General features: G+C 37.0%; 2 protein-coding genes across 5 annotated transcripts in view; both read right to left on the bottom strand.

Annotated features, from left to right (window-relative positions):
• Nucleotides 1-1,934: 1,934 nt before the first annotated feature.
• Nucleotides 1,935-11,638, bottom strand: FMR1NB (FMR1 neighbor). The gene is made up of 5 exons (XM_075763432.1): nt 11,569-11,638; nt 9,362-9,475; nt 8,043-8,180; nt 4,911-5,007; nt 1,935-2,037 (listed from the first exon to the last, which is right to left on the bottom strand). Exons 1-5 carry the CDS (start codon nt 11,636-11,638, stop codon nt 1,935-1,937), a joined length of 522 nt encoding a protein of 173 aa, XP_075619547.1.
• Nucleotides 11,639-16,123: 4,485 nt separating this feature from the next.
• The window catches only part of FMR1 (fragile X messenger ribonucleoprotein 1), a 32,942-nt gene continuing 21,149 nt past the window's right edge, over nt 16,124-27,916 (bottom strand). The window contains exons 11-15 of one of the 4 annotated variants that reach the window (XM_075763439.1): nt 24,552-24,638; nt 21,968-22,163; nt 20,491-20,670; nt 19,192-19,274; nt 16,124-18,084 (exon numbers count right to left, since the gene is read on the bottom strand). In XM_075763439.1, coding sequence (XP_075619554.1) covers nt 17,923-18,084; nt 19,192-19,274; nt 20,491-20,670; nt 21,968-22,163; nt 24,552-24,638 — 708 coding nt within the window. In that variant the 3' untranslated portion in view covers nt 16,124-17,922. The remainder of the gene's footprint in view (nt 18,085-19,191; nt 19,275-20,490; nt 20,671-21,967; nt 22,164-24,551; nt 24,639-27,916) is intronic. The other 3 variants (XM_075763440.1, XM_075763441.1, XM_075763442.1) reach the window with 3 other exon arrangements.

The raw sequence follows: 27,916 nt of genomic DNA, 5'->3' as shown, positions 1-27,916 counted from the left end.
TATAACCAAATAATCTGTAATACAATGCTACTGGCAATGGTTGCAACATCAGGCTTTAAAGCTCCTGCATATAGTTACATCTGACCATCCCTTAGTATTCCGACAATTTCATGAGATTGCCCATATGCATATTCCACCCCTATCACACTTGGATTTTAAGTGATGCCTTTTTTAGGACTGATGAAACTAAGAAAAACATATTAAATGGGGAATCCTGAAAGTACACAGAGTTTCTAAGAATCACTCATAATATTTATTCTCTCTCCTGCTTCGGAGCAAAGTTCCATTCCTCTCAGTTGTAGCTCTTGGATATTCTGCTACCTGGGCTTCACAGACCCAGAGTAAAATGACCAGTGATTGCATTATTAGAGGTGATAATGATTTCTACTGACATTCTTTTAGGTGCTCAGTCTTATTTTGCACTCAGCTGCTGAAAACTGTTACATGTTCGTTTCTTTTATGTTTGTTACACCACAGGGAAATGGAAAGAAATTGCATTTTGAAATCACCTCCCTTGGGAGACAGGTCATCCAAAGAGCAAAGAAAGTTCTGTGGTGCAGTGATATACTGCGGAGAGAAACAGTGCCAGAGAAAACACTACCACAGTTTCCTCAAGTACTTTGTATTTTTGCCAAGCATATCTTTAAAGACACTGCATAACAACAGATTTCCCCAATCCTCTGCAGCCTGGTAAGGAATTAACCATTGTCCTCAGTAAGAATAGCGCTATCGTGCTATGGTGCCATCCAATACCGAAACAGAGTAAGCTTGCCACTTGCTACCAGTTTAATGAATGACAACAGTCTCTTCTTAATCCAGACAATATTCTAAGACTGACCTCTAAAGTGAGACAGGCACTTAACTGATATCTTTATATCCCTCGTCAGGGATGCTATATGAATAAGAGAAGACTGGCTTTATTATTCAGGAGTTGCCACAAACAGTTTTGCCTTTCAGTGTTACTAGCTTTTTTTGTACAGGAGATATGGAATGAGCATGAAGAACTAGAAATGAAGACCTTCTGTTGCAAAATCAATAGCATTATCAAGGGTTGACAACATTATATTACTTTGATACTAAAACAAAACATCTCATTTTCTAGGGCATACTCAAGTAATCCTTGTGTCCTTCTGCTTGAGGTCTTCAAGATCAGGTGGATATTCTTCTACACCAAAAGAAAAAAAAAAAAAACACCAAAAAACACAAAAAACAAACAACTGAACATCAGTACAACTAGATTTAGAGACATCTTTACATTTTTACTAAATCAATATTCTCCCTGAAATACTTCCTTATTGTCTCATGACCTTATTGACACTTTTTAATTTAATTTTCACCTTTAATAGGTTATAGTTTGGCTTCCTCATGTGGAGTAAATAGCATTTAACTCTCATATTATGTTTATTTCAGTAGCAACTACTCTTTACCATTGAGGAAGAATGCCAAGACATGGAGCTATGTGAACACGTCAGCTGTGAAACACCCCTATCCATACAAAAGGACAGATTTCTCAATGCCTGTAAATGGATCTACATTTCCCCAAAGCAGCAAAACCCTATTTTGCTTTTCCACTTTCCCATGCAACAATTCGCACGTGGAATAAGGAACATTGAAATGGCAGAGGACTTAAACCTGGGACTGTAATATTGTCCATGGCTTGGCTCTGCTGTTATTTAGCATCCCAGGACAGCAATCAAATTCTTGCAGACTCATTACTTCTCTCACAACAGAAATTGAAGGTGATCTCTGACAAATAGTGCCTTTTGACAAACTCTACTGGACTAGGAAGCAACAGGCATTTTAGTACTGCAAATGTTTAGTATTCTGTACAGAACTGATATAAGACAACAATTCTAAACTGAAAGAATAAAAGAATACTCCAAGGTTGGTTTACCTTTTTGTTTGTTCTTATGGTCCTTAGAGCCTTTCTTAAGTCAATTTGGTAAACGGCCATAAATGTCTTCGCTATGTGCTCTTTTCTTCCACACAATTTGCTTTACTTCGTTGTTTGCCCTTCGCAGAGGATTGACACATTGACTGCAATGTATTAAAACAACAGCTGAAATTGGTTGACTTCAGAAGAAGGAACTTAGAGAAGATGACCTAGACTTTAGCTGTGAAATCCTAGCTCCAGTGAAAAAACCCCACAAAGCTAAGTTGATTTCAGGGGCCATCACAAGATTTCATCACTAGAACGTAGACAGATTAAGGCTATAAAAAGCATTTCAATAAGCTTTCCCTATTTCTTACATTTTTTCATGAATTTCAGGTCACCTTCTGATTCATATAATGCAACCAGGACCAAAAATTTCCTCAGTAACTAGTCAACCAAATTCTACTGCCTGCTTTCCATACCTGTACTAGGAATTCAACAGAAAGAAATGAAGACTTTCCTAATTCTTGCTGTATTTTTAAAATTTACACAGTATTATTTAAATACAGCACTAGTTAAGTGCACCTGTGTTTTCCTAGATTTTAGTGTCTTCATCTACCCATCATTGCATGTGGTTGTTAGTGAAGACTAACAAAACCAAGAGAAATAAGATAGGATAGCACAGTTATGGACAGCAAAAGCATCAGAGCGCACAGCTCAAGAAGAGACATGTTATGTTGATAGCACACAAGAGAAACTATCAACTACCAGGGAACAGGCACATGTAGATTCTGCTTCCTGCATGAAAAATACCATTGGAAGGAGGCAAATACCCAGTTCATCAGTGGGGATGCGGAGTAACAAAGCCCCACTGACTCAGGAAATTACCAGTGCTGATCAAGTGTGACAAGGGGAGAAGTACTTGGCTCCCTCTATCAATTTTACAGGAATTCCATGCTCCTACATGTTCTTAGTCTGGGCACGTTATGGAATTACCCCTGTTGTTGTAGTCCTGGGCATCTCTTGACAAACTGTCACTGCCAGCTACGCAGCACAAGTGCCTGCAAAAGCTTTCCAGGGCCAGTCACCCAGGTTTGGTGTCTGTCTGTCTCTCTTTTTTTTTAATATAAATAGAGACTCCTGTGGGAAACCTTGGAATTTGCTCTAGAAGCAGCACAGTGAAACTAATCGATTATCCCAAATTACATCAGCAAAAGCCCTCTCACTTTTTGATAACTCTAGAGAACAGTTTTTACTTTTGTGCAGGTCCATTGCAGTAGAGTTTTGGCATTGTACGTAGGACCTTCTCAACAATGACCACACAATGTTGAAAACAAAAGAATTTCCATCCAGATAGAAGGTTTTAGGCTCATTAAAGGAATGCTTTTCAAAGCCATATCCTCTATCAAATGTCTCTAAAACTGGTAAAACTCAAAGTTGCAATGTTATAGGATTACTCCTTTCCTAGAACTCAAATATATGATGTTGGAAATTAAAACCATTTAGCATCTGGTTAATCACTGCATTAAAAACCAAAGCAAAACCCAAGTCAGAGCAGAACAGCAATATTCCTAGTTTCACTGGCTATGAAAAAACACAGAAATGATCATTTAAACATTAATGTGAATTCTCTCGAAATGAACACATATTAATTCGTTTTCCAGAAAATTTATGATAATTTCATGTTAATTCTTTGCCTCCTGTTTTCAGAGTCACTGATGACTCAGTGCAGCTATCTGTATGCTGAACATCAGCTGTTGAGCACAGTGTAAGATGTAATGTGGAGATTTTCACAGCAGGTTTTGTCTAAATGTGGAACTCCACAGCAAACGGCCATCTGCTAAGCAGCCGCATTAGTAAAGTCTATGTGTGTGTGTACGTGCATGTGTATGATCCCACACAGACTACTAATATCTTAGTAAAGCAAAAGTTTAACACTTGGGGGAAAAAAAATACCCTTCACAAAAAAGACAATTCTGTCATATTAACCTAGCCACAGCATCAGCCATTCAATATGAACTTCCACCTTAGAAAAATAAAGCACAGTTATGTTAATACATTCCATCTTAGTTTAGTAATTTTGATGTTGTGGCACTTATATTTTTCCATTATAAGAACATATACACATGCCGAAACTCTTCACAATATCAAACACTAAACTGCTTGCATAGCACTCACAGGTTGCAGTGTGCCCTATACATTAAAAAAAATGCACCGCACCCTACAAGCATCAGAGATAATTAATTTGCTTTTCTCCCAAGCATTCCCCAGCCCATCTCTCTTACTCTGTTCAGGTCTACTACTTTGTTCTTTCCTTCTGTGTCTTACTGCATAACTCTAGGTCTATCTACACACACACATTTCTACTTGTTGCTCTTTACAAACTGCTTTTTCTCATTAATTTCTTTTCTATTATCTTTCAGGTAACTCATTCCTCCTTGCACATGTCATTTCCCGCGCAGCAGTCAATTGTTTACCATAGGCAACATCACCCTTTCGTAGAAGCGCCTTTGAAGGCGGCGGTAAAAGAACCATTTTTGTCTCCCTTCTCCCTGTGACTTTTGAGAGCTAGGCAAGTGGCAAAAGTTTTCTCACTTGTTTCTGTTTAAACTTATGTTACAAAGCGAAATTAACTTTTCCTCAAAACTTCCCTTTCGTTTTTTACTGATGTTCTGGGTTTTCTTTGCGCTCAGGACACTGTGTCCTAAGAACCTGTTCTGGGTTGATCAGGATGGACTGTGTGCAGTGTTGAAGGCTGCCTGATAGCTTGGTTTGCTCTTAACTATCATTGGCCATCTCTTTTGCTCACAACTGCCAGTTATTGGCGTTGTCTTCCTGCCAAAGAGGAGAAGAATGGAAACCAAGTTCCTTTAACATATATGGATATACCAGCCTTTGGTGGGGAGCAGGGGCAGAAAGTTGGGGAAGATAACTGGGGAATCAAGGGAGCAAAAGCCTGGTCTTCCATACCTCAGCATCCACCTCCTGCAGAGCTGAACTCACGTTAAATTTGGCCTGGTCATGCTCTAATGCTTACCTTCTCTGCAAACAGGCGCAGCAACAGAACGGTAGACACCCCAAAGTCAAAAATCCTCCTGCCATGAGCACAAGCAGTCGAAATGTCAGTTGCATATCTGTAGAGTCAGCACAAGTTTGCATTAGTTATGAATCATTCTGAGATATATATTGAAGTATAGATGACAGATTAGCCTCTAAGACAGACTTGTATGTATCTCAGCCAGCAACACAATGGAAAAAAGTAGGTGTTAGAAATGAACTCAGATGAGAAAGATTAAGACTCAAATTTGCCTTGAGTTTGAATAGTCCAAGCGTTTGGTCAGTTTCAGAAGCAACTAGAGATTGAGTGAGCCCAGGGCATGGGGGAAATAAATAAAAATTACAAAAAAATTAATTAAAAAAATTCAAAGTCCTTTAGAAGCTTCTTTAAGAATGGAGACAAAATCATGCAAATGAATGCTATTTATCTATTTCAATTCATAACTTTTGCAGCATTTTCTTAAAGCCTCATTTTATTCTTAGTGAAATTCAAGAAAAAACTCCCAGATAAAAACCATTTGAGTATGCAGCCTGTGACCATCTTACAGAAACACAAGTGCCATGAGTCTAATATCTGCTAAGTGCTTCTATTTTGTCAACAGATTGCTACAAGGCAAACAGCATGTGCTCCCAGGGCAGTAACTGTTTGTATTTTCTTTGGACATATGTTGTACATCCAAGAGCATTCAAGTAGCTAATTAATCTAGGAACAAATAATTCTGTAAAATAGTCAGCCCTTGATATTTCTGTCCAAACGATAAAAACTTAACCGGAATGAGGAATCCAACAGTCACAGCTGAATAAGCATATTTAATTTTAACATTTGCTTGAGTATGTCCTAAAAATGAGCAAAAGAGCTATAATTTTCACTGTACAGCTTTCCCTCTTGCTATAGTGAAGTGTCTTTTATACATAACAAAGGCCCAAGTGGGAAATGGGTATTATTAAAACATTTCATTTCTGCAGTATGCCTCTAACTAACAAACAGATTCTGATGGTCTTGCACTGAACGGTACTTTCCTCTATTAAAAGTTATCTAGCTAGTAGTAGTTACAGCTGCCCTAGCACTGGAATGTGGAGCTGCTCAACTACAAGAAAAATTTCAAAGTTTGATCCTGACCTCTGCTTGCTTCTGAACAAGCACAAACAAGCAGGCAGTGAATTCATGTTAGCTTATAAGTATTCCCTTGGGGTTTCATATCTGTATTAAGTCAGCTCTTCCTGAAAATTGGATATAATTTCTGAAATCAATGGAGGTATGCTGAATTCTATCAGGAAGACCTAAACCATTAAGTTCTATATTATGGTTTCTTTTTACTAAATTAACATCCATGCTTGGCATGATTGCTTGTGTCTGAGAATTCTTCCTGCTTAACTGTTGGTGAAAAAATAGATACAATATAAGAGGAAGTGCTGTGTTAGAAAAAACATGGTAATATTTGGCTCTGTTCCTATTTAAGTCTATGATGAATGTTGAACTATCACTCTAATATCTTGACATTGTTCTTGACAGAAAACCATGAGATACATGTCTAGTATGTGGGCATGAGGCAAAGGACACTAAGATGCAAAATTCCACCTGAACATAAGAATATATATATTTTTTTAAATTTTTTACTGTGAGGATTCAAACAATAAACACTGGAACAGGCTGCCCAGAGAGATTGTGAAGTCTCTGTCCTCAGATATATTCAAAACCTGACTGGACACAGCCCTGGGAATGTTATAGCTGACCCTGCTTGAACAGGGAGAATTGGACTGTATGTTCTTCAGTGGTCTCTTCCCAACTCAGTGATTCTGTGTCTAACAAAAAGTCTTTAACTTTTTTGCATTCTTCAGTTTGTGAAGCAACTTCACTGTGAAAAGCAACAACTGTTTCTACAAAGCTGTACAAACAGGAAAAAAGTTATGACAAAAATTTAGATTTGATTCAACCCTTTCACAGGCTGGGCAGGGAATGGATTGAAAGCAGCTCTGAGGAGAAGGACTTGGGGGTATTGATTGATGAGAAGCTCAGCATGAGCTGGCAGTGTGCGCTTGCAGCCCAGAAAGCCAACCATGTCCTGGGCTGCATCAAAAGAGGTGTGACCAGCAGGTTGAGGGAGGTGATCCTACCCCTCTACTCCGCTCTGGTGAGACCCCACCTGGAGTACTGCGTCCAGCTCTGGGGGCCCCAGTACAGGAGAGACATTGAGCTGTTGGAGTGAGTCCAGAGGAGGCCATGAAGCTGATCAGAGGGCTGGAGCACCTCTCCTATGAGGACAGGCTGAGAGAGTTGGGGTTGTTCAGCCTGGAGAAGAGAAGGCTCCGGGGAGATCTAATTGCAGCTTTCCAGTACCTGAAGGAGCCGACAGGAAAGCTGGTGAGGGACTGTTTATCAGGGAGTGTAGTGACAGGACAAGGGGTAATGGGTTTAAGCTGAAGGAGGGTCGATTTAGATTAGATGTTAGAAAGAAATTCTTTACTGTTAGAGTGGTGAGGTACTGGAACAGGTTGCCCAGAGAGGTTGTGGATGCCCCATCCCTGGAAGTGTTCAAGGCCACGTTGGATGGGGCTTTGGGCAACCTGGTCTAGTGGAGGGCTTGGAACTAGATGATCTTTGAGGTCCCTTCCAACCCAAACCATTCTATGATTCACTAAAGCAGAGATTACTGCAGATTTATGTGCAAAGGTAGGATGTACAAAAATAGTTTGCTTCATTCCTTCATATAAGAGAGAAAAAAAAATAAAATCACGCACGCCAAGTGCTCAAGAAAAAACAGTAAAATATTGTGTTAAGGCTAGAATTTGAGAACACAGAATCACAGAAATTTTGGTTGTAAGAGACTTCTGCACATGATGTAGACCAACCTTCTTCCTGAAGCAAGGCTACAACCAACATGAGGTGAAGTGGTGTCTTTGTCTAGCCAAGTCTTGAAAACCTCCAAGGATGGTGACTCCACCACCTTTCTGATTATTTGTTCTAGAGTTGCACTACTTTCCTAATGATTTTTTTCCCCAATGTCCCAGCTAAAAACTAAAAAGGAAGAAACAGAAATGAAAATCACATTGTCTGACCAGAAGCAGCATTTGGCATGTAGCATGAGGCAGTAATCTACACAAGCATACTTACTGTCTTTAAACGGCATGTAACATTTCAGTTCATGGCTGGTTTTGGAGGAACAACATTTATTTTCCAAGCATTCAGTTGTGTTAAGGCTCTCTCCTAGATGGCAAGGAATTAAGGTTTGTTCGTCTTTGTGACGGCATGCTTTAAAAAAAGAAATAACGCATAAGATCTCTATTCCAGGAGCAACGTTCAAGTAGAGGGAAGTTGTCGTTTTGGTGTCCCTAGTATGATTTGATAGGGTAAGTGTGCCAGAGAACAGTATCATTGACCTTCATGTATGTTCTCTCCCAAAACTGAATAAATCTTTATATTAAAATTAACAGAAAAGCTAAAATCACGTCATACAAGACCTTAAATAGTTTACTTTGTTTCAGTAAGAAACATTTTTAAAAAAGTGAATCTCAGCACCATTGTGCCACTTCTTTGTACTTAGGTTTGTCAAGTAAGTGTGAAAGACAAACTAAATTTCTGACTGGACTGTTTCTAATTAAAAAAAGAAAACTGAAATTTAAGACAATTTTTTTTTTTTTAAGGGCCCAGCATAGAATATATTGCAACTAATCATCTCTGGCACTAATTGCATGTTTCTACGTGCAGTTGAAAATCAACCGATAGGAACAAAACCCCAAGATATCCAATCTTGTTTTTGAACAAAATATTTAAGCAAATTTTAAAATTTGCTATTTAATAACAGATTTATTGATAATCATGAGATCCTCAGTGGGAAGGACTTAAGCATATCAGATAGTTATAAATAGCACACATCTCTTAATTCCTGTCAAACTTGGTATCGCATCCCTTATGTGACACTTTCACAGCAGCTGCAAAGCATCATCAACTGGAGCAGTCCAAAAGGTGAGGGGTTCAGTCTAAGCTAAAGGCCCTGGAGTCTTCCTCAGCCAGTAGCAGTGGGAGACACACTACTGTGGGGGAAAATGCTTCTCTCTTAGGATGTGCCAAATTGCCCTTTTCTTCCTATGCATACATGGGAAGACTAGAAAACTAGTTCAGGTCAGATACAACAATGCTAGGCAAGGTGGATCCTACACCAAACTGTCCAGCATTTCTAGCACAATCCCATCACTGATGACAAAGGGGTTTATAGTAGGGTAGTGACACGGTGGAAGCAAATATATGATTGTTCCAAAGGGGCATTTAACAATACCATTTTGAAGAGATCTAGTGAGTTTTACAGTATCAGACTGAGGGTTTTAAATGCACTAAATACTGCCAGGTAGGGATGGGAGGGTGGACTGGAAGTGAGGCAAAAGAAGGGGAAAGGGAAGAGAGAAACCATGCTGCAGTGATGAAGTGACACTTACTCACTGGCCTGAAGAAGCTTAAGAGAAGTTCATATGTATCTTCCAGTTTCATGTTAAATTTGCTGGGTGCAACTTCACTTTTTTCTAAAACATGCTGAGCTGGTGGTGTAAAACCTGAAAGCTCATAACGATTAGCTCATTACCATAAAATATCCATAATTAAACACAATGACATTTTAATACTGATTATCTTTCATTATGAAGGCATTTGTAGTCATTATGAATTGTGACTACTGATGGCTAGCAAGGTTAAGCTTAGATGTCTTTCTGTTGTATTCAATTATATTACTTCAAATTGCTTCATGAACCACAGTGAGTAAAGAACTAAAGCTGTGAAATTTAAATTAAAGAATCCAACCAGGTGGAAATTGTCAAGACAAAAAGCCCTACTCTTCACCTATAAGCTGCAGGTTACATGAAAACTCTGTGTTACATGTATAGATGTATTTCTCTTACGTATGCAAGCAGAACTTTCAGCCTTTGTTTTAGTTAAAGACCAGACCCCAACTGAAACACAGAAAGTGGCGAAAGGAGGCTTTATCAAATACAACCAAACATGCATCTATCCCTGCATCTTGTTTCAGAAAGTGACCTACAGCAGCTGTGTAGAAAAGAGCAAAACATCCCTGAATATAGAGGTACCGGAGCATTTTCCCAAACCCTAGTGATTTATGGCTCTGGGACTTCTCGATCACCTTTCATTTACACTATTCCAAAAAATGTGACATCAGTAAACCTTGTTGCCTCACTATATCTCTTTTTCATTAAAACAAAAGTATGTATCACAGTGGGACTCCGCTGACAATCAACCACTCCACACAGAGTTAAAAAAAAAAAAAAAAAGAAATACTACATTCCTATTTGCTTGCCTTTTTTCTCTCTCCATGAGAAACTTAGACATTCACTTTAATAGCTTTCAGTGATGGAGTTTATTGAAAGCCATTTCATGGTTTTACAGTTCCTTGTGAAGAGAAGGGAGATCACAGCCTAACCGAAAACTAAGGTATTGAGCAACTTCAGTCTTTTGGATGATCCTTCAGCTAGCAGCACCAGGAGCCCCAGGTGTATAAATTCTCTGCTTGACCTGGGGCACAACTCATCTCTTCTATGCCATACAAAACTCCCTTGGGAAAAAGCAGCATCAGAGCAGGGAGAATTGAACGTATGTCAGAACAGAGAATCTGAAACTTACATATAACAGAAATGGAACCAGCAGAGTTCACGCTAACAGTTGTGTCACGGTCCCGCACCAGTAATCAAGACAGAAGAACAGAAAATTTTAAAGATTTTTGTAACGATTTCAACAAGATGTTCATGAAATGAGGTATCCAACAAACAGTTTAGTAAGATCTGAAAATATGACTGTGGCTGTCCTACACATTACTCTCTCACATGAGAGCTTAAGGAGACACAAGCCATAAACAGAGGTTTAATGGGCACCGCTGATCAATATAAGCTGAGCTGCATCACATACTTGTGAATCACATTGATATCTAAGAGCTCACACACACACGCACCCCAGAAAAATGTTTTTTCTGCCCTGCCCTGTTTTTCTGCCCTGCCCCCCCCCCCCTTTTTTTTAAAGATAGAACAACTTCCTCATCTAGATATTGCAGAAGCAATTTACAGTGACACTCGCTGCAACTGAGCCTTTCACCAAGATCTGAAAAGCTAATCTCTGAAGTCTGGTTTCTCAATGCATAAAGGATCAAATGCAAGCTTCATGTGTGGGCTGATCCTTTACACGCCAGATGACCAAATTTAGCTTCTGGTGTGAGTGCAAGTTATCAGCCAAAAAATCTTTGCTAACTATTTTGAGCCACCTGCTGTAGTAAGCAAATACATCAAATCTCAACAGGTTATAAGAACACCTTTAACTGTAAACGGGTGGAAAAAAAGTCAAAGTGGGGAAAAACAGAAGAATCTATAATCTAAGGTAAAATGAAAGCAAGATACACTGCCAGAAATGAAACAAGCAGCATTTGTTTGTCATACAAAGAGGGAAACAGGAACTATGGGGGGAAAAAACCAACATTTTGCTGTATTTAAGTGTCAGGACTGATCAATCTCATCTGGAGTAAATAACTCTTTGCTATTTTTTCAATATATTTTTCAATCATTACCAAGTCAACAACATTCTAAACTTCATGCTAGTAAAAGTACTTGCTGCTTCTATACAAAAATACTTTTCTCCTTACAATACTCACTTGAATTAATGCTACAAAGCAGTATCAGTACCACACAGTTCCACACTAGATGGGTGCCAAGTAGCAGCATTACTGCAATAAAACCAACAGTAATAACAGGTATGTAGTTATGCATACAAATATTATTGATCTTAACTTCATACTTATGGATTAGAACAAACATGACAGCAGATTGCTGCCCAGAGCAGGACTGCCTTTTTTTGCAATAAGGAGGTGGCCAAACCCTGTAAAAACTTTTTTTTCATTCATATGATGAAATTACTCTTGTAAAGAGAGCTTGAAAGGAGACATCTTGTTAACAGCGACTAGCCAAAAAAAAAAAAAAAAGATCTCTCTGAAGTGCCTCAGAGCTGGACACCTGATATATTAAAAAGATCACTTCTTAGCTAAAATTTTAATCCAGGTTTAATAAACAGGATCAGGACTGAAGAAGTAAAAATTGTTGGAAGCCTACAACTGAATTCTAGTTTAGTTCATTGAATTCTTCAGTCTTTCCAAAATCAGAGCGTATGAGATGCTTTGGACAAAAGCATTTTAATAAAGGTGATTCAAAATGATATTATGGATAAAAATACTTTTGGAAATCCCCAAGTCATTCATAGGAGTTTAACAGCAGGTTTAAGCTGGGTTTTTTACCTCCAACCAACCCCTGAAGATTGCTTTGCCAGATGCTGTATTGCACTTTGCCTGCTGCTCCTGCTGTTACCCTAAAAAGCCCTTTTTCAATTATTACCACATATATTTAGTTATTAAGACAGCTTAAACCTAGAGATTATTTTGTTAGTGTTTGTAAGGAAGGTAAAACCCCATTTTCTGAAGTGCTATACAGGGAAAAGAAAGATTGCATTTCACACGGGTTTTAGCTGTTGACGGGTCTGGTCTCTCTGCACTCCTGCTGCTAAGCGAGGAAAGCCTGCCTGCCTTAGGATGTACCTGTTCTGTACAGTAATACACACACACATTCTGTCCCACAGAGAAACTTTGCTTGGGTAGTTAAATGTGAAATTATTTCTTAAGATGTCAGGGATCATGTTTTCCAGGATATCCATTAAAATCTAATGCCATCCAGGACAAATTGGAAAACACTTCCTGGGAGAAGGAAAACAAGGGAGATGAAGACAATTCCAGTTTTCCCCATTACATACTACTTTTGCTGTCTTCTCCGCTACCGTTGGAACTGGAAGACACAGAATACAGCAACTACAGATGTGCTATGCACAACGGTGTGGAATCAAAGCTCCTCACAATGGGTTCCCTGTTACTATGATGCAGCTTGGAATAAACAGTACAGATGTGATACATGCATCAGAGGGGCCAGAAAAAAGCTGCACACACAGTTTGAAAAAAAAAAAAAAGAAATCAGCTCCCCCTCCCAAGACTGTTACAAAGCCCCATAGTCTTCTAATTCATGAAGTTAAAACCAAGTTTACGCTATTACAAATCACAGTTCAGTGTGCAAGACAAACACCACTTAATTGTGCAGACTAGGTAATAGATACCTCCAGACATCAAAATATACTTCTCCCAAAACAGACAGTTTGGTCTGAGTCCTTAAGTTAGAGCTTTGCAATAATCCATTAAACATGTATTCATTAGGTAACAGGATGATTCCATAGGTTCACCAAATATCTGCACACTTGAAGTAAAGCACAGTGACACACATCTTCCTTAGACATTTCCATTCCTTCTATTAAGGAAAGAGGCTCTTTGAGTAGACTAGGAACAGTGTCTTAAAAAAATGTAGAAACCTAAAATAAATGCAGATGCCCTAAAATCAGCAGTTCTCCAACCTGTCAAGCTGCCTAAAGCAGATATGTTTTAGAAAAAAAAGTATGCTACACAGCCATCTGAACGGGATCTTGAAAAAGTTATTTATTCACATGCAAATGTTGCGGGTTTTTATTTCAGTTAATTGAGTAATGAGCTTAAAGGCTGACTTTAACCTAATTTGTATGCAGCATTAGCTTGCTAATATAAGTACCAATATACAATATCCTCAGTTTCATTGTTTCATTTTATACACAGCCTAAACACAGCCAATAGTACCAAGGAGGAGATAGAAATGTTTAATACAGAACAGTCACTCTTCATTTGCTAAAGCATATGATTTCACATGCAATTATGATTTTCCACGTTGATTACTCTCATGGAACACTGCATATAGCGCAATGCATTTCTGATGCACAAATATGGGACTTTTCAGGCTGCTGAGAATCATAGAAAATTGTCCCCACATTTTCTGTTTACCACTTCATTGATCTTTTTATTCTATTTAGGACTACTGAGCGTCCTTGCTGTAACCATGGTATATACCTAAGGCTCAACCTGAGTCCACTAATCAAAAAAGCACATTCAACACTCCAAACAATTCTTTGTTACACCATTTCTGCAACAGTCCAGTTCCTAGTCGTTTATACAGACTATATCAATGGGATTTTTTTTTCTTTAAATTCACTTTTATTGGAAGTCAGTTTCTTCTATTCAGTGCAAAAATGTAAGAAAGTCTTGTCCTATTGAACCCTCAACAGAAACAAAAAAATCATCTGATTCTTGCTCTTTTTTATCCACTTCCATACAGCACTCAAAGCACACAAAAATTACTACTTTGAAGCCAGTTGTAAAGAAATTTTTAAACAATGTAAAAAAGTAATAGTGGCAACTAATTCATATTCATGGCTTAGTAGCAATTATTCATCTCCATCATGAATTGCTCAAGATGAATGATCTTCATAACCATGAAAGTAGGAGTGACAGATGTGGGGTACATCTAAAAAAATTGTTAGTAGAAAGACGACTCATCCCCTGATGCAGGCAAAAGATCTAGAGACAGGCTGCTGTGAGAGACTCACACTGCTGAAGAGTAAAGAGCTGTTGTAGTAAATCTAACCCTTTCAATGGTGAAAGCAGCATAAAAGCGGGATGTGAAAGCTATACCGCACTTCAGTCTAGTGAAACTGAGAAGAACCACCTTGCAGATCAAACTGGTATCCATTCAGAACACTTAACTCAGAAGAACTAACCTCACTTCCCATAACATATATAAAACTGCATTACACTGTGAAGGTACTAGTTCTTCTAGTCACCCTGATTTTCATGGATGTGAATACTGCTGGAAGAGACTCTTTGACTAGCATCTTTTACTGTTAAGTTCAAGTGGACAGAGACAAGCTGATTAGACACTACTGCAGAAACTACATTGAGCTAAGCCTTGTCACTTAAAAAAAATTCTTTAAAGTAGCCACCAGAAGCAGTATCAACATCTCCCCCCATCCCTCAATACAGGTACTCCACAAGTCTTATTGTGTCTGGAAATAGACATAATCTTTAATAATACACAGACTAAGAAGTAAATTGGAGACCCACCTTTCCTCTTGCGGAGTATTACAGAATGCCACTTACCAGAACCATACAGCAGGGTTCCTTAAGTGACTGAGGAACACTCTCATTTGAAGCTAATTAATCTATTCCCTTTTAATATCCAATACTGAAGGGTTTTTGCAGAGAAACTTATTTTCCTGAACTGCAGTATGTTATTTTTCACAGTAAGCGCTATGAAGAACACAGAGTCACACTCAGTATCATACTCGCAGTACTTCATTTCTGGTTTGTTGAAAGAAAGCATGGTACACAAAAATCTGGTATTAGAGACAAAGAGCTGAAAAAGCTCACCTATAATTGAAATAATTTCCATATTCAGGAAACTAAACCTATTTGCTTCTTGAACTCATGAATGCTCATAGATTTTTATCTGTTTCAAAAAAGCTGTATAAAAAGACTTTTTCCTTGATAAGGTTTTATACCAACTCTGAAAATCTTCACTTCTCACCATCAAAAATGCATTTAGTAAAGAAAGGAAACACAAACTTTCTATTTTTCATAAGCATTTGGTAATTCATAGGCTTTGAGCTTAACCCTATTGAATTTAGACTTTGGCATCACTCACAAATACCTCTCACTCTTTTCAAAGAACTTTATTTTAAAAATAATTTTAATTCATTAGACCATACTTTATAAGTTACCAATAGGACGGATCTGAACTCAAGCATCAGACATTTGTTGCACTTTTAAGTTTTGTAACAACATGACTTTTCAAAATAAAATTGTACATTTAGATTCACAGTTTAATTTGTTGAAATTTAATAACATTTAAAAACACTGGAATTTGAATTGAAAGGGATACATGTTAAGCACATAAATACTGAAAAAGGTCATAGCCCCAAAATGCACTGGAAAATGGAATGCAGCTAATTAGTCAGACTGTAGTTTAGTAATTTCACATTTAACCTAGTTAGCACCTCAGTGAACTCAACCACTGCATGTGAGAAACAGAGTGCATGTAGTGTGACAACTCAACAGGTACTGTACCATTTCATAATTAGGTTGCATTTTCTTGAGCATTATGTGCCATATTTTTGAAAACTGGTAATTTTTAGAAGTTTTCTAAAAGGTGTAAATAAACAATGGCTACAGTTAAAGTCTAAACAGAGTAATACTTTCTATTTTTTAAGTTGTGATTTTTAAAAGCAATCATTTATAAGGATTGCATCAACATCAGTTAGCAGAGGAAGATCAAACTTTATTGAAACTGCTTGCATACAAAATATATTGCACTATAACCAAACAAATGTCAACATAAAATCCAATCTGTTGTAGCTAATATGTACAGAGAATATTGCCCAAGAGCAGTTACATTACAAGGTCAGTCTACCTTGGTTAATTATCTACAGTATTTTAAACCAAACAGCTTACAGATGATGTGTGCAAGGTACCAATTTCTGTTTTCAAATACTATACATTCCCAAAATAAATAACTAGAAATCAACATTAATGTTTGGCAATACTTTTTAAGACATTTTTATATTTGTTAAACCATGTGCAGTTCGTTGCCATTGTTAGTATGCTCACCTGTATGCAAGGAAAAAAAAGAATGAAAAAAGCAAAGAAACAAAACTCACAAAATACATCAGAGGCAAGGTCAAGTTTGTAAAGTTCTGTACATGAACAGTGGCTCTCCTTCCGGAGTAATTGGAATAAAAATGGATTAAAATGAAGGTCCTCATACAGTTTTGCCCAGTAAGTTTAATGTGTGATCAGAAATAAAAGAAAGCACAGCTCCTCCTCCTACTTCCCACCCTTCCCTGGTATATGACTGTATTTTGGATCAAATTCTGTGACACCTTCAAATAGGCTGATAATTCAGACCTTGTACCTCAACATATGATGAATTTTTGTTCTCTCTCCAATACATCCAACTACTATATCTGTACTTTCCAGGGCATTACATGTGGTGATTTTTTCCTACCTCTCCTGAGATAGTCCCTGAATTAAAAGAAGCAATTCAAAGAATTTTGGGACGATGAAAAACATCTACGCTTTGAACTGATCATCTGGCCAAATAGCAGGCACACATTACTAGCTTGTGAACACGTTACACTTGTTCCCTCAGTAACAATGAATTTTTTAGTTTTCCACAATGGAAAGGTTTTTTTTAAATTTTTTTTTTTTTTTAAAAAAAAGCTTCTGTACTGCCTACAAAGAAAAAAATTACACCCCTTTTTCAATAACACTATTTGCCAAATCTTCAGTGCAAAATAAATTTCCTATTCTTATAACTGCCTAACTCAATGTTTATGTAAGGAAAAATTATGGAAAGCATGCACTTGTCTATAAAGTACTAACGTCTGACAAGGATTGCTACATATATTTTACATTTAGTGTTACCAACTCATCTTCCCTGATTTCTGCATCCAAATATAATATTCCTACCTGCCAAGATATAAAAAAGGCACAGATCATACAACTTTTTTGCTAATGAAAATGACAATTGTTACATCACACATATTTCAGAGTCCACTAAAATATTGAAAAAGGTGGACCAGAATGTGAACTGACACAGGACATAAAACGACATAGCATTTCATGAAGAACCTGTAAGTTAGATTGAAAACAGAAGCCAATTTGATTACTGCAAACACTATTTATTCTGAAAATTGAAATTGAGCAGTGAATTTGACCCGATGTGTTAAAATGGTACAACTGAACAGAAAGTTTACCAATGCACAGCTCAGTATTTTTAAAACAAACAAAAAAAGAATCTTTCATTGTTTGAACTGCAATATGTACTTGAAAGCGATTTTCGGAAATTCAGATATTTTTATGCAAATATTTGAATAACTTCTTATTCTGAAAACAACTGCATACTGTTGATGTTAAAAAAGGCTAACAGAGAACATATGTTCATTTCATGCCCTGCGCCATCTTGCCTACTATTTGTCTTTGGCCTAACAAGTTTCTCTAACATGGAATAGGAATTACTGAAACAGTATAGGAAATATGACTTCAGAATTATGCAGTTTAGGGTACTCCATTCACCAGCGGCTGTTGACCATCTGCGCTGTCCGCCTTCTCTTTCTTCTGATTACGTTCTTTACCCGTGCGCAGCCGACTACCTTCATTGGAGGTATTCTGTAATGTTTTAGTGTGGACACTCCTTTCATTATTGCAGTCAATTCTGATCTGGAACAAGTCAGAGTTATATAAAGCATTCTCTTCCTTTCATCCACCCCTTATGCATTCGCTACCTTAGCAGCTTGGGAGGAGCACTGTTTATTTATAGTCAGATGACACAAATAGTACCACACCCTTATGGCTTTGTTAAATGTATCCAGCTGAAATGGAGAGTGTGTGAATTCTTTTCTGTTCAGAAATGCCACATACTTGTGACCTAAAAAACCCCCCAAAACCACAAACCCCCCAAAAAACCCATCTCCCTAGTCTTGAAAGCTAAAAAATTTTTTTTCCAGTGTGTTTGTGCAAGACAAAGTTGAAGAACTAATAGCAGATGGAACTTTGAAATATCTTTTCCCTTTCAAAAATTCAACTTTCTACTTGTTGTATACAAACATACGTGTTAAGAGATGGTAGAAGGTTTGCTTGTTATCATTTGAAACAAGAACAGTTTCCATGTGGGGAAACTTAACATATATATAAAAAATATAAGCCTAAATAACTTTATGCAATGAAACATATTTGGAAAAAACATAGAAATATCTTTATAAAAGGCTATAAAATATTTAAGGTTATAAAATATTTCAATATGACTTGAACAGTTTCTTGATGTGCATTTTTAACTTACTTTCTAGATTGCATATGTTTCATTTAGTAGTGAAGGTAGTTTCTGAAGTTTAATCTTTCTTACTCTGAAGATTCTGGCTACAACACACTCTTTATATAAAGCGTTAAGGATTCTCCTCTCTCAGGTATATAGGCGACAGACAACAATACACAACGCAGCAAGAAAGAAAAGCTAAAAACAAAAAGCTAGTAAGAACAAAGACTGAAATCAAGCTGGTTAGTAATTCCTTGGGACTGGTGAGCAGTGTTCTAACCAAAGGGAGGGCAAAGCTAATACTATGAAGCTGCATATTTACACAACTTTATATATTGACATTCCTGCATATACATTACAAAATGACACAGAGCTCTTGTGGATCTGATTAGGGAATTAGGGAACGAGGAACCACAAGGCTACTGTGTCGCGTGCGGCTTTGAAGACACTAGTGTCAGCATATGACACCTAACACAATTTTAAACAGTGCGGAGCTCCAATAAGAGCAAAGTTACCTCAAGAGATCCATCTGCTGTTCGCCCTTTTGCATCTCTTGAGTTACGCTGACGGTTATCTGTTCGTGACTGTTCATCATTTCCTGTAAGAAGAATTAATCAATTAAGTTGTTCAACAAGGACATATGATCATCTTTTACTTAAAATTTATACAAGCGTAATAGGACATTACTTCAAAATTTTAACGCTAAACAACATTAAACAAATATTCGTAATAACACATAACAACAGTTCTTCATCAATGGGCCAAGAATCACTAAAGAAAATGTTCTCATGTGTTAATCAAAGTAAATAAACCACAGTGTTTAAAGCCACCACAGTTTAAAAGAGACTGTCTACTGACTGAAGTAAAAACACCTCTCAAAGTTATTAACCATAGGAGACAGTACAGTCAACTTTAGTAAGACTTAACATGTTCACCTTTTTTCTAAAGGTTTATGAGCTTTCTAAATTCCAAATCACCTTTTTTAAAAAAAATCTTATTAAACAATACTCATACTTTGAAAAAAAAAAAAAGAATTTTCAAAGAATAAGCAGAGTTGTAGACAAAAAATAAACAAATAAATATAATGAAATATCACGTTCTCCCATCTTACTTTTGCCTGGTCTTGATCTCCATGTGCGATAGCACAGCCCACAAACTTGAGTCAAAATGCGTATTAAGAAAGCAAATTATTTAGAATGCTATCCCAATTTACTTAAATAAGGAAGAGAGACTTTACATAATGTATGAAGAGACACTGGGACAGAATGCCTCCTCAGTAATTCTGCAGACGACACCAAACCGTGGGAAGTGGTTTGATATGCTGGAGGTCAGGGCTGCTAACCACAAGGACCTCAACAAGCTGAAGGAATGGGCTGGCAGAAAACTTATTAGCTTTTAACATGAATCCCAAGTCCCATGGCTTCAAGAGAATAACCCCATGCAATAGCACACACTGTGGACTGACGGTGTATGTAGCAGCTCCACACAAAAGGAGCTGTCCTGGTGGTCAACAACTTTATTAAATTAGACATGCCTGTGCTCTTGCAACAATGACAGCTGACTGAATAATGGGCTGAGTTAGTAGGAGTGTGGCCAGCAGGTCAAAAGAAGGGACTATTCCCCTCTGCTCAACATTCAACACATCTGAAATAAAATATTCAATTTAAGAGATTGACAGAGTGGAGATAATTCAGGAGAGGGACACCAGGATGGCTAGGAGGCTGGAGCAGATGACAAAACAAGAGGCTTACAGAAGTCAGTTTGCTTAAGAATTCCAACACTGACTCCTTTTTCAAAATTAAGTCTACATTTACCTTTGAATCCTCCACGACCCCTCCCTCCTTGCCCTCTTGCACCACCTCCACGTCTTCGTCCGTCTCCTCTACGAAGGTAGTTGTCTCGTTCCTCTTCTGCTGGGGCTGCTGACCAATCACTAAGTTCGTCTCTGTGATCAGATTCTGTTTCAGAAGCATTTGATGCTTCAGAATTAGTTCCTATTAAGAGGATAAAAAAAAAAATCCAAACATGCCAGTGTAGCTTAGCATGAAAATACTATAGTAGAATGAAACAATTATGTATTTAAAATGCCTTTTTTTTTAAATACACGGTTCTGGGATTTTTTGCCTGTCAACCTCTATAGCATACCTAACACAGAAACGTGTATAATATACCTTACTTCTTCAAAAAGTCCAGACAGACATAAATAAAAGTTCGAAGTGTGTTTGAATTTAAGTGTGCCATATATTTATAGTTACTTGGTGTTATCAGTCTATCAATATACTGAATTTACTCTGCATATGTAATAAGTCTAGTAAAATATAAGAAGTCTATTAGACTAGACTCAAAATTTCCTATTTCTATGATTGAAAGTTCTGAATATAACCTGTCCTGTCTCCCCTCACCACTGCACCTCTTCTATGAAAAGAAAAATTTCCATCATGAAACAACCTGTAACACACACTACAAAAGTGGAAAACAAAGTTAGAATGCTAGAAATGTATCAAATCCCAAGTAACTGGCCATTACAATTTTTCCAGCTAACAGATAATCTTCACTGATAAAAGCTGGTTCTTTTCCCCCTATAACCCTGTTAGCCAGGTGAGCTCGTATCTTCTAAAAATAGTAAAAGAGCTTAAGCACAAAAACATTTATTTTGTATTATGTAGAATGTAAGCTTAGATTGTCTTATCAAACTCATACTACAGGCCTTTCAGTCAGGACAAACACCAGTTGACCTACATTATGGATTATGAAGTAACAGATTGCTCTGAAGAAGCACAATCCTGAAAACTATTCATTAATGAATTATACAAGGTTTTAAAGAGGAACACTGTATTTTGGTGACTATGCTCTTCCAGTAAAAACATAAAAGTTAAATTTAATATAAGGAAAGTAGCTTTTCTGCAATTGAGCTACACAATATTTTCACTTATAAATATTTATATTAAGATACCCTCTTACAGGTTCAAATGAAAACTGAGGCTTTATTATTAGGAATTGTTCAAAATATAGATAAAATAACAATCCTTGCCCTAAAGAGTTCATAATGTAGAAGACATAAGCATGCTGTAAGAGACAGGAACTGCATGGAAATAAGTTTAGATTACATATAAGCAATACATTTTACTTAAGAGTATTTTCTACAGCATAAAGCTCTCTAATCTTCAAATATTAACACTCAATATTAGCTGAATTTCTGTTTCACAGCTCTGTTTCCAAGTCCAGTTCCTTTTTCAAGAAATCAAGACACCAACAGGCCTCTCTAAAAACTCTAAACTTCTAGTTACCTACCTGAAGCATAGCCTGGACCACGTCTGCTATGCCCTCTGTTTCTGTAAGGTCGACTACCGCGTCCAAGTCCTGGACCATCATCAGTCATGTACCCTTTTTCCTTATCTGTACGATTTGGTGGTGGCCTAGAAGTAGCTCCAATCTGTCGAAGCTGCTCATCAATTTGCAATCTTTCCAAACGCAGCTGGTCCACTTCCTACACAAAGCATAGCAAGTCATATGTCAGCACTATTTAATCATCTGAATGTACAGACATGCGGTACTCAGAGAAAGAACACTTAAGTATTGCAAGGAATAATCTATTTAATACTTAAATAGTAACGCATCTTTGGAATAATTTCTTTACTAATTCCCCCTGTGGCACAGTTGGCATGGTTTTTTTTTTTTAAATAGATATATCAAGAAAAAGCACTCAGATCAACTGTTTTCAGGACAAATCAACTATACTTCAGTATTAAATTTATGAGATCTTTACCTTTAAGGAAAATAAAAAATTTCAGGGGCCTGGTATTCCTTAGGACAAATCTTATCAATAAAAAAACCAAAGTGAAGATGACATTCAGTACCTCATCCTTTTCCTTTGTGAGAAAGTTCCCTACTACATTCAGCAGCAGGCTTGCATTTTCTGTAGTATTCCTTTTGCTGCCAATATACCTGTAGAAGCCCTTCTTGTTACCCTTCACATCCCTTGCCATATTCAACTCCAGATGGACTTCAGCTTTCCCAAACACTATTGTGTCTTGATATTCCTTCTGGGTCAGCTGTCCTTACTTCCACCCCTTGCAGACTTCCTTTTTATATTTGAATTTTGCCAGAAGGATCTTGTTCATCCACACAGGCCTCCTGTTACTTTTGTAACTGCCTACATATCAAGATGGACTATTCTCGAGCTTGGGGAAGGTGATTCTTTAAGTATCAGCCAGCTCTCCTTGACCTGTTTTCTTTCCAGGAATGGATCCCATGGGATTGTTCCAAGCAGATCCCTGAACAGGCCAAAGTCCACTCTCCTGAAGTCTGGGGCTGTGATCCTGGTATTAATATTTATCCTTCCCCTCAGGATCCTGAAACTTCACTACATAACATTTGCTCCAGCCAAATCTGATTTCTTCTTTTATACAGAAATTCACTACTTTGAGTTGATATAGTACATTTGATGTTGATGTCCTGTTGTGTATCTTTTACAAAAAAATTCCTTAATGAGCTTTGCCTGAAGGCATAGAAACACAGAAAATCTTAAAGTCAGTTCCGCTTCTTGTCAGTGAACTGGAGGGACATTATTCTGAAAGTGAACTATAAGGCAACAGGCCACTAAAATGATAACGTTTTATGTATGTATGTTAAATGAGATGAGAAGGCTGAGATCAAAACCTCCAAGGTAAGAATCTATCCTCTAGTTGTTACACAGACCGATGAACACTGTTGTATGTGCCCTTCTGTTCAGAAAGTTTAGGACAGTACTAGGAGAAAGTGACCTAGTTGACAATGAACTGAAGAATCTAAAAAAATTGCTGGGCTATTAAGCCCTTTCCACTCACATGTCACTACTGATTTAAGTACTGAGTCACACGCAAGTATCCATTTGATGCAGTCAAGGAAGTTAAACCAGAAGTATCTTCTGAAGTTACAGTGACCACGCAAGAAAGGAGCTTGATTTTTAGTACTAGTTTTCATGTGGTCCTTCTCTGCCTCTACTACCTGATAGCTGCAGAGCTGCTGTATCTCTGCTCCAAAGCACTGATAAATCCAAGTGCTCCACAAGCAGGATTAAAAGGTACAGTTATTGAGTAGGTAAGTAAAGGAACAAAAGTCATTCCTTCTAACTCCTGTGAGAAGTCTCTTTTAGCTATGTAGAGAAACGTTAACATTCTAGAAGATTCAATGATAGCTACTGCACAGACTGGACACGTATAAAAATTATGAATGGTCTGGAGGTTTCAGAAGAGATGCAAGAATATATTTAATTAAATGAACTCAAAGCAGTCCCAACTGTTAGCATCTGGCCCTGCCATCAAAGATGGAGCATCTGGCCATAACGGCTATAAGCAAAAGTAACCATAAGCAATAATGTGGGATATTTTTTGTTTGCTATATAAAATAAAACAAGCACTGCATACTAATGGAGAAGCTAGGGAACCAAGAGGCAAACAGAACATATAAAGCTGAATTGCCTATGAAGCATCTTCAAGTTTGAAGTGTCAATTAACTACAGAAAAAGAAGTCTATGGCTTTAGAATGAAATACTCACTGTATACAAGTTCTCTGCATGAACGTTGCTTGCTTTGCAGTTGTATGAGTGACTGACTATTCCTTGTATATAAAGTTGTCAGCATTTTTTGAGATAATTTGTTTTCTTATTTCTTTCTAGTTTGCATTCTGAAAAAAATTTTCACCCCATCCTTCAGATAAATTATTCTTTTATTAAAACATTGCTTTTACAAGAGCCTTTTATGACTGAAAACCTGTTATAACACCAATTTTTCAACAGCCTTTGGGGCCCAAACAGATTTTGATAATCATCTTATTGTGACCATCTTGCTGTATTTATAGAAAAATGTCAGTGGTAAAGCAGCATCATTTTCCTCACCTTTAAATAATTAAGATGATAATCCAGAAGAACAGTTGCATTAGTGATGCTATCCTTGGTTCCCACAAACACAAATGGTACCATTCCCTAAAACACAATAACAGTAGTCCTACGGTTACTGATTAGGCATCAAACATTGAACATATTACTGTAAAATTTGAAATAATTTTTACAACATGAATAACCATTAAAAAATAAATGAAACAATAGTATATTTAAATTTCAATGTAGACTAGATCATGTAGATTAATTACCTTTATGCAAATAGGGTTTTTTTTAATAAGAAATCACAATGCCAGCATTTATTTTTCTGAAAAGGTAAAAAAAGTCAAAACACTTCAGGTTCCCTCTCTTTAAAATTAATACTACCTTTGCTGATCATGCCTGGTCTCACACCAGGTTCTTTTAGGCTACGCATCAGTAAAGAAACTTTCATCTTTTTAAAAAAAGTAAATCAAATTAACACATCATAAACCAAAACTTGATCCTTCTTGAGGATCTCTTCATTTGTAACAGGCAAACAAAAGAATATTTAAAAAAGACTTAGTACTTCAGGTAATGATTGCTAACTTGTATTTCTTTTACCTTTCAAGCATTTTGTTAAAGTGATTCAACACATACCTGAAAAATATAAAGCTGGAAATTGTAATGTTTGGAATTATGACCCTTGGAGATAAAATATCTGAAGACTAACACTTAAGCAGCCAAAGCAGGCTAAGAAATCTACCTAAAAAGCCCCCCCAAGAGCTGAAAACAACTTTAGCAGATACAAGGATAATTTCCACACCAAACCTCCTGACACTAAAATAGGTTTATGCAGCATTTTCAGAGGTGTGATTGCAGCCCACGCAGACCCAATGAGCTAGCTTCAAACTACCTGACTCTTGTACCAGCTGCAGTGTCACCATGGCAGTATAAGCTTCACTGTGGACTGCAGAAGACAACCCAAAAGTCTCAAACACTTAGCTGTTAAAACCTACGCCACTGCAGACCCAAAGCTTGGCTACATCTACTCGATAATGTAAATTTTGTTTTGGTATCTCATCGTAATCTCTAAAAACACTTTTAATTTTCACTGTACCCTTTACAGGACTGCATTCCAAAGGAGGTTTTTGGGTTTTTTGGGGTTTTTTGGGGTTGGTTTTTTTTTTCTTTTCAAAAGTGATTTGAGACACAAGTATTTTAAACGAAAAATAACACACACAGAGTATGCTGAGGTTCACTAAGACTGGCAAGTCTGTAATTTGTCTCTGCTTTTTGGGTGTTGTTTTTTCCTTTTTTGCATACAAACAACTTTTGTTGGATCTTTTGAATCCTTTTTCCTTGTTACCCACTGCGAATTCGTACAATCCTCTCACCCTAAGAAACCTCAACACTAACTTTCATGAGCATTGGCAATCCTTTAGCCACAGGCATCGTCGACTGAAACGTTTTATTATCTGGAGTATTTTATGTTTCATAAATATTTAATACAACCTGATAAAGAGCAATGAAATTTCTACTAAATTGGCATTAACTAGCACATAGTATCAATTATTAAAAGATCACAAGACAACTGACTTAAAAATGCATTTAAGGAAACAGCTTGTTATTGCTTTTAGCAGTGGATTCTAGGTACAGCAATGCCAGCTTTTAAGAATGTGAGCCGGCAACAATGTCAAGCAATTTTAACCATACAAAAGCATCAAAGTGCTTATTTGTTGAACCTTATTTCTGTCTTCAAAGCAAAATTTCAATCTTCAACTTAGTTTCAGTAGTGAATACTGAGCAGACCTTATGTGCATAAGAAATGTAGAGATAAAAATAATATATACTACTACAACAAACAGTACCTATCTCATTTTAAAAAGATGAAAAGCCTGAAGATCCTGTTATAAAATTATGGGAGTTATGAAATTGCACCTGAAATTTATGGGCAGTATTCTAACATCTCAGTCATAAGAGAAAGAACTCAATCCTGTACCAAAATTTAAAACTGAACTACTATACTTTACAAAAAGGGCTGAAATATCCAAGTTCACACGTGGGAAGATTAATGCACATTTACTTCAAATATGAAATACAAACAAGCTTACAAGAACTAACTCTTACCTGCCAAAATTTGATCTCAGGTTTCTGTGTTGCTCCTGGCATGACAACTAACACATGAAGCCGTGTAAGCAATGCCAGTGTTAGCAATGTCATTAACAGGTAAAACAGAAAAGTATGAATGCAGACCATGGCAGGTAAAAAAAGCTTTCAAGTTAATCTTTAAAAGCTGCATTTTGAATTGAAGAATATCAACAAATAAGCTTTTTCAAGCCAGAAGAAAAAACCCAACAAAACCAAACACAAAAACCTGACATACTAACTGCAGCCACAACTACTTGCTCTTTTACCCTTCTATTATTCTGTATGCTGACATGTTGAAAATGTTGAAAGTTTTAGCCTGCAGCAAAAATAGCACCCTCTTGCTTATTAAGCTACTTCAAGAATTTTATGCTGCAAGAATTTATCATTAGAAATGAAACATGACATAGCAGTGAATCCTTTAAACATTGACTATTTTACCTTTTCAGACAGACGCAAACTAGTAAAGTAGAAAATAAAAAACTTACAACAGAAATCGGATTGTGGGTCTTCAGCCATAGTTTTACAGCAACTATACAGAAGATGATGTAACTATTCAAGCAAGAACGTAAGGGTTCCAGAAATGTATTTGTCTTATTCAAAGTAGCAAAGGTTCCTTAGCTGGTACATATTTACATTTCCAGGTAAATTAAAGACAGCCCAGTTTTCTTTAAGTGTATTTCACATTTGAAATTGTGGGGAATATTTTTTGCATTGAGATGTTAAAAGCTTCATGCCTGAAGCTTTCCTTGCAAACCTGCAACCTTTCCCCTCAACACAACCCCACATAAAAGCACCTCAAATTACAAAGCTCAAGACTTCATTAAGGCCCTTTATAAGGCTCATAGCTTTCCTGTGCAAACCTGGAGTATCACATTGTTCATGCCTGGTTTTTCTTTAGGTTACAACTTCCAGGCTATAGTGAATTTAGGCAATATTTAAAAAGAGAGAGGTTTATACATAAAGCACAGGGTTTTCATTACAATATAAGAAATAACTAAGAAAAATTTATGCTAGATAAAACCCAAAAAAAAAGGCAAACTCAAAGCAAATTAGTAAATGAAAACACTAAGTTTCCTATATACTGATTTACAGCTTAGCAAGTGCTGGGAAACAGTGTCACTGCTTCTAACAGAAATAAAATGAAGTCTCTAAGAAGGTATATCACTAAACTTTCACAAAGCATTTTTCAAACACAGATTAACAAATTTACATAAAAACGTCCCTTGGCATTAATAGGGAAATATAGAGTCTAT

This window comes from Balearica regulorum, chromosome 11, assembly GCF_011004875.1.
Source record: "Balearica regulorum gibbericeps isolate bBalReg1 chromosome 11, bBalReg1.pri, whole genome shotgun sequence".
Lineage (NCBI taxonomy): Eukaryota > Metazoa > Chordata > Aves > Gruiformes > Gruidae > Balearica > Balearica regulorum.
The sequence above is the reverse complement of the archived record's forward strand: the minus strand, read 5'-3'. Positions and strand labels throughout refer to the sequence as shown.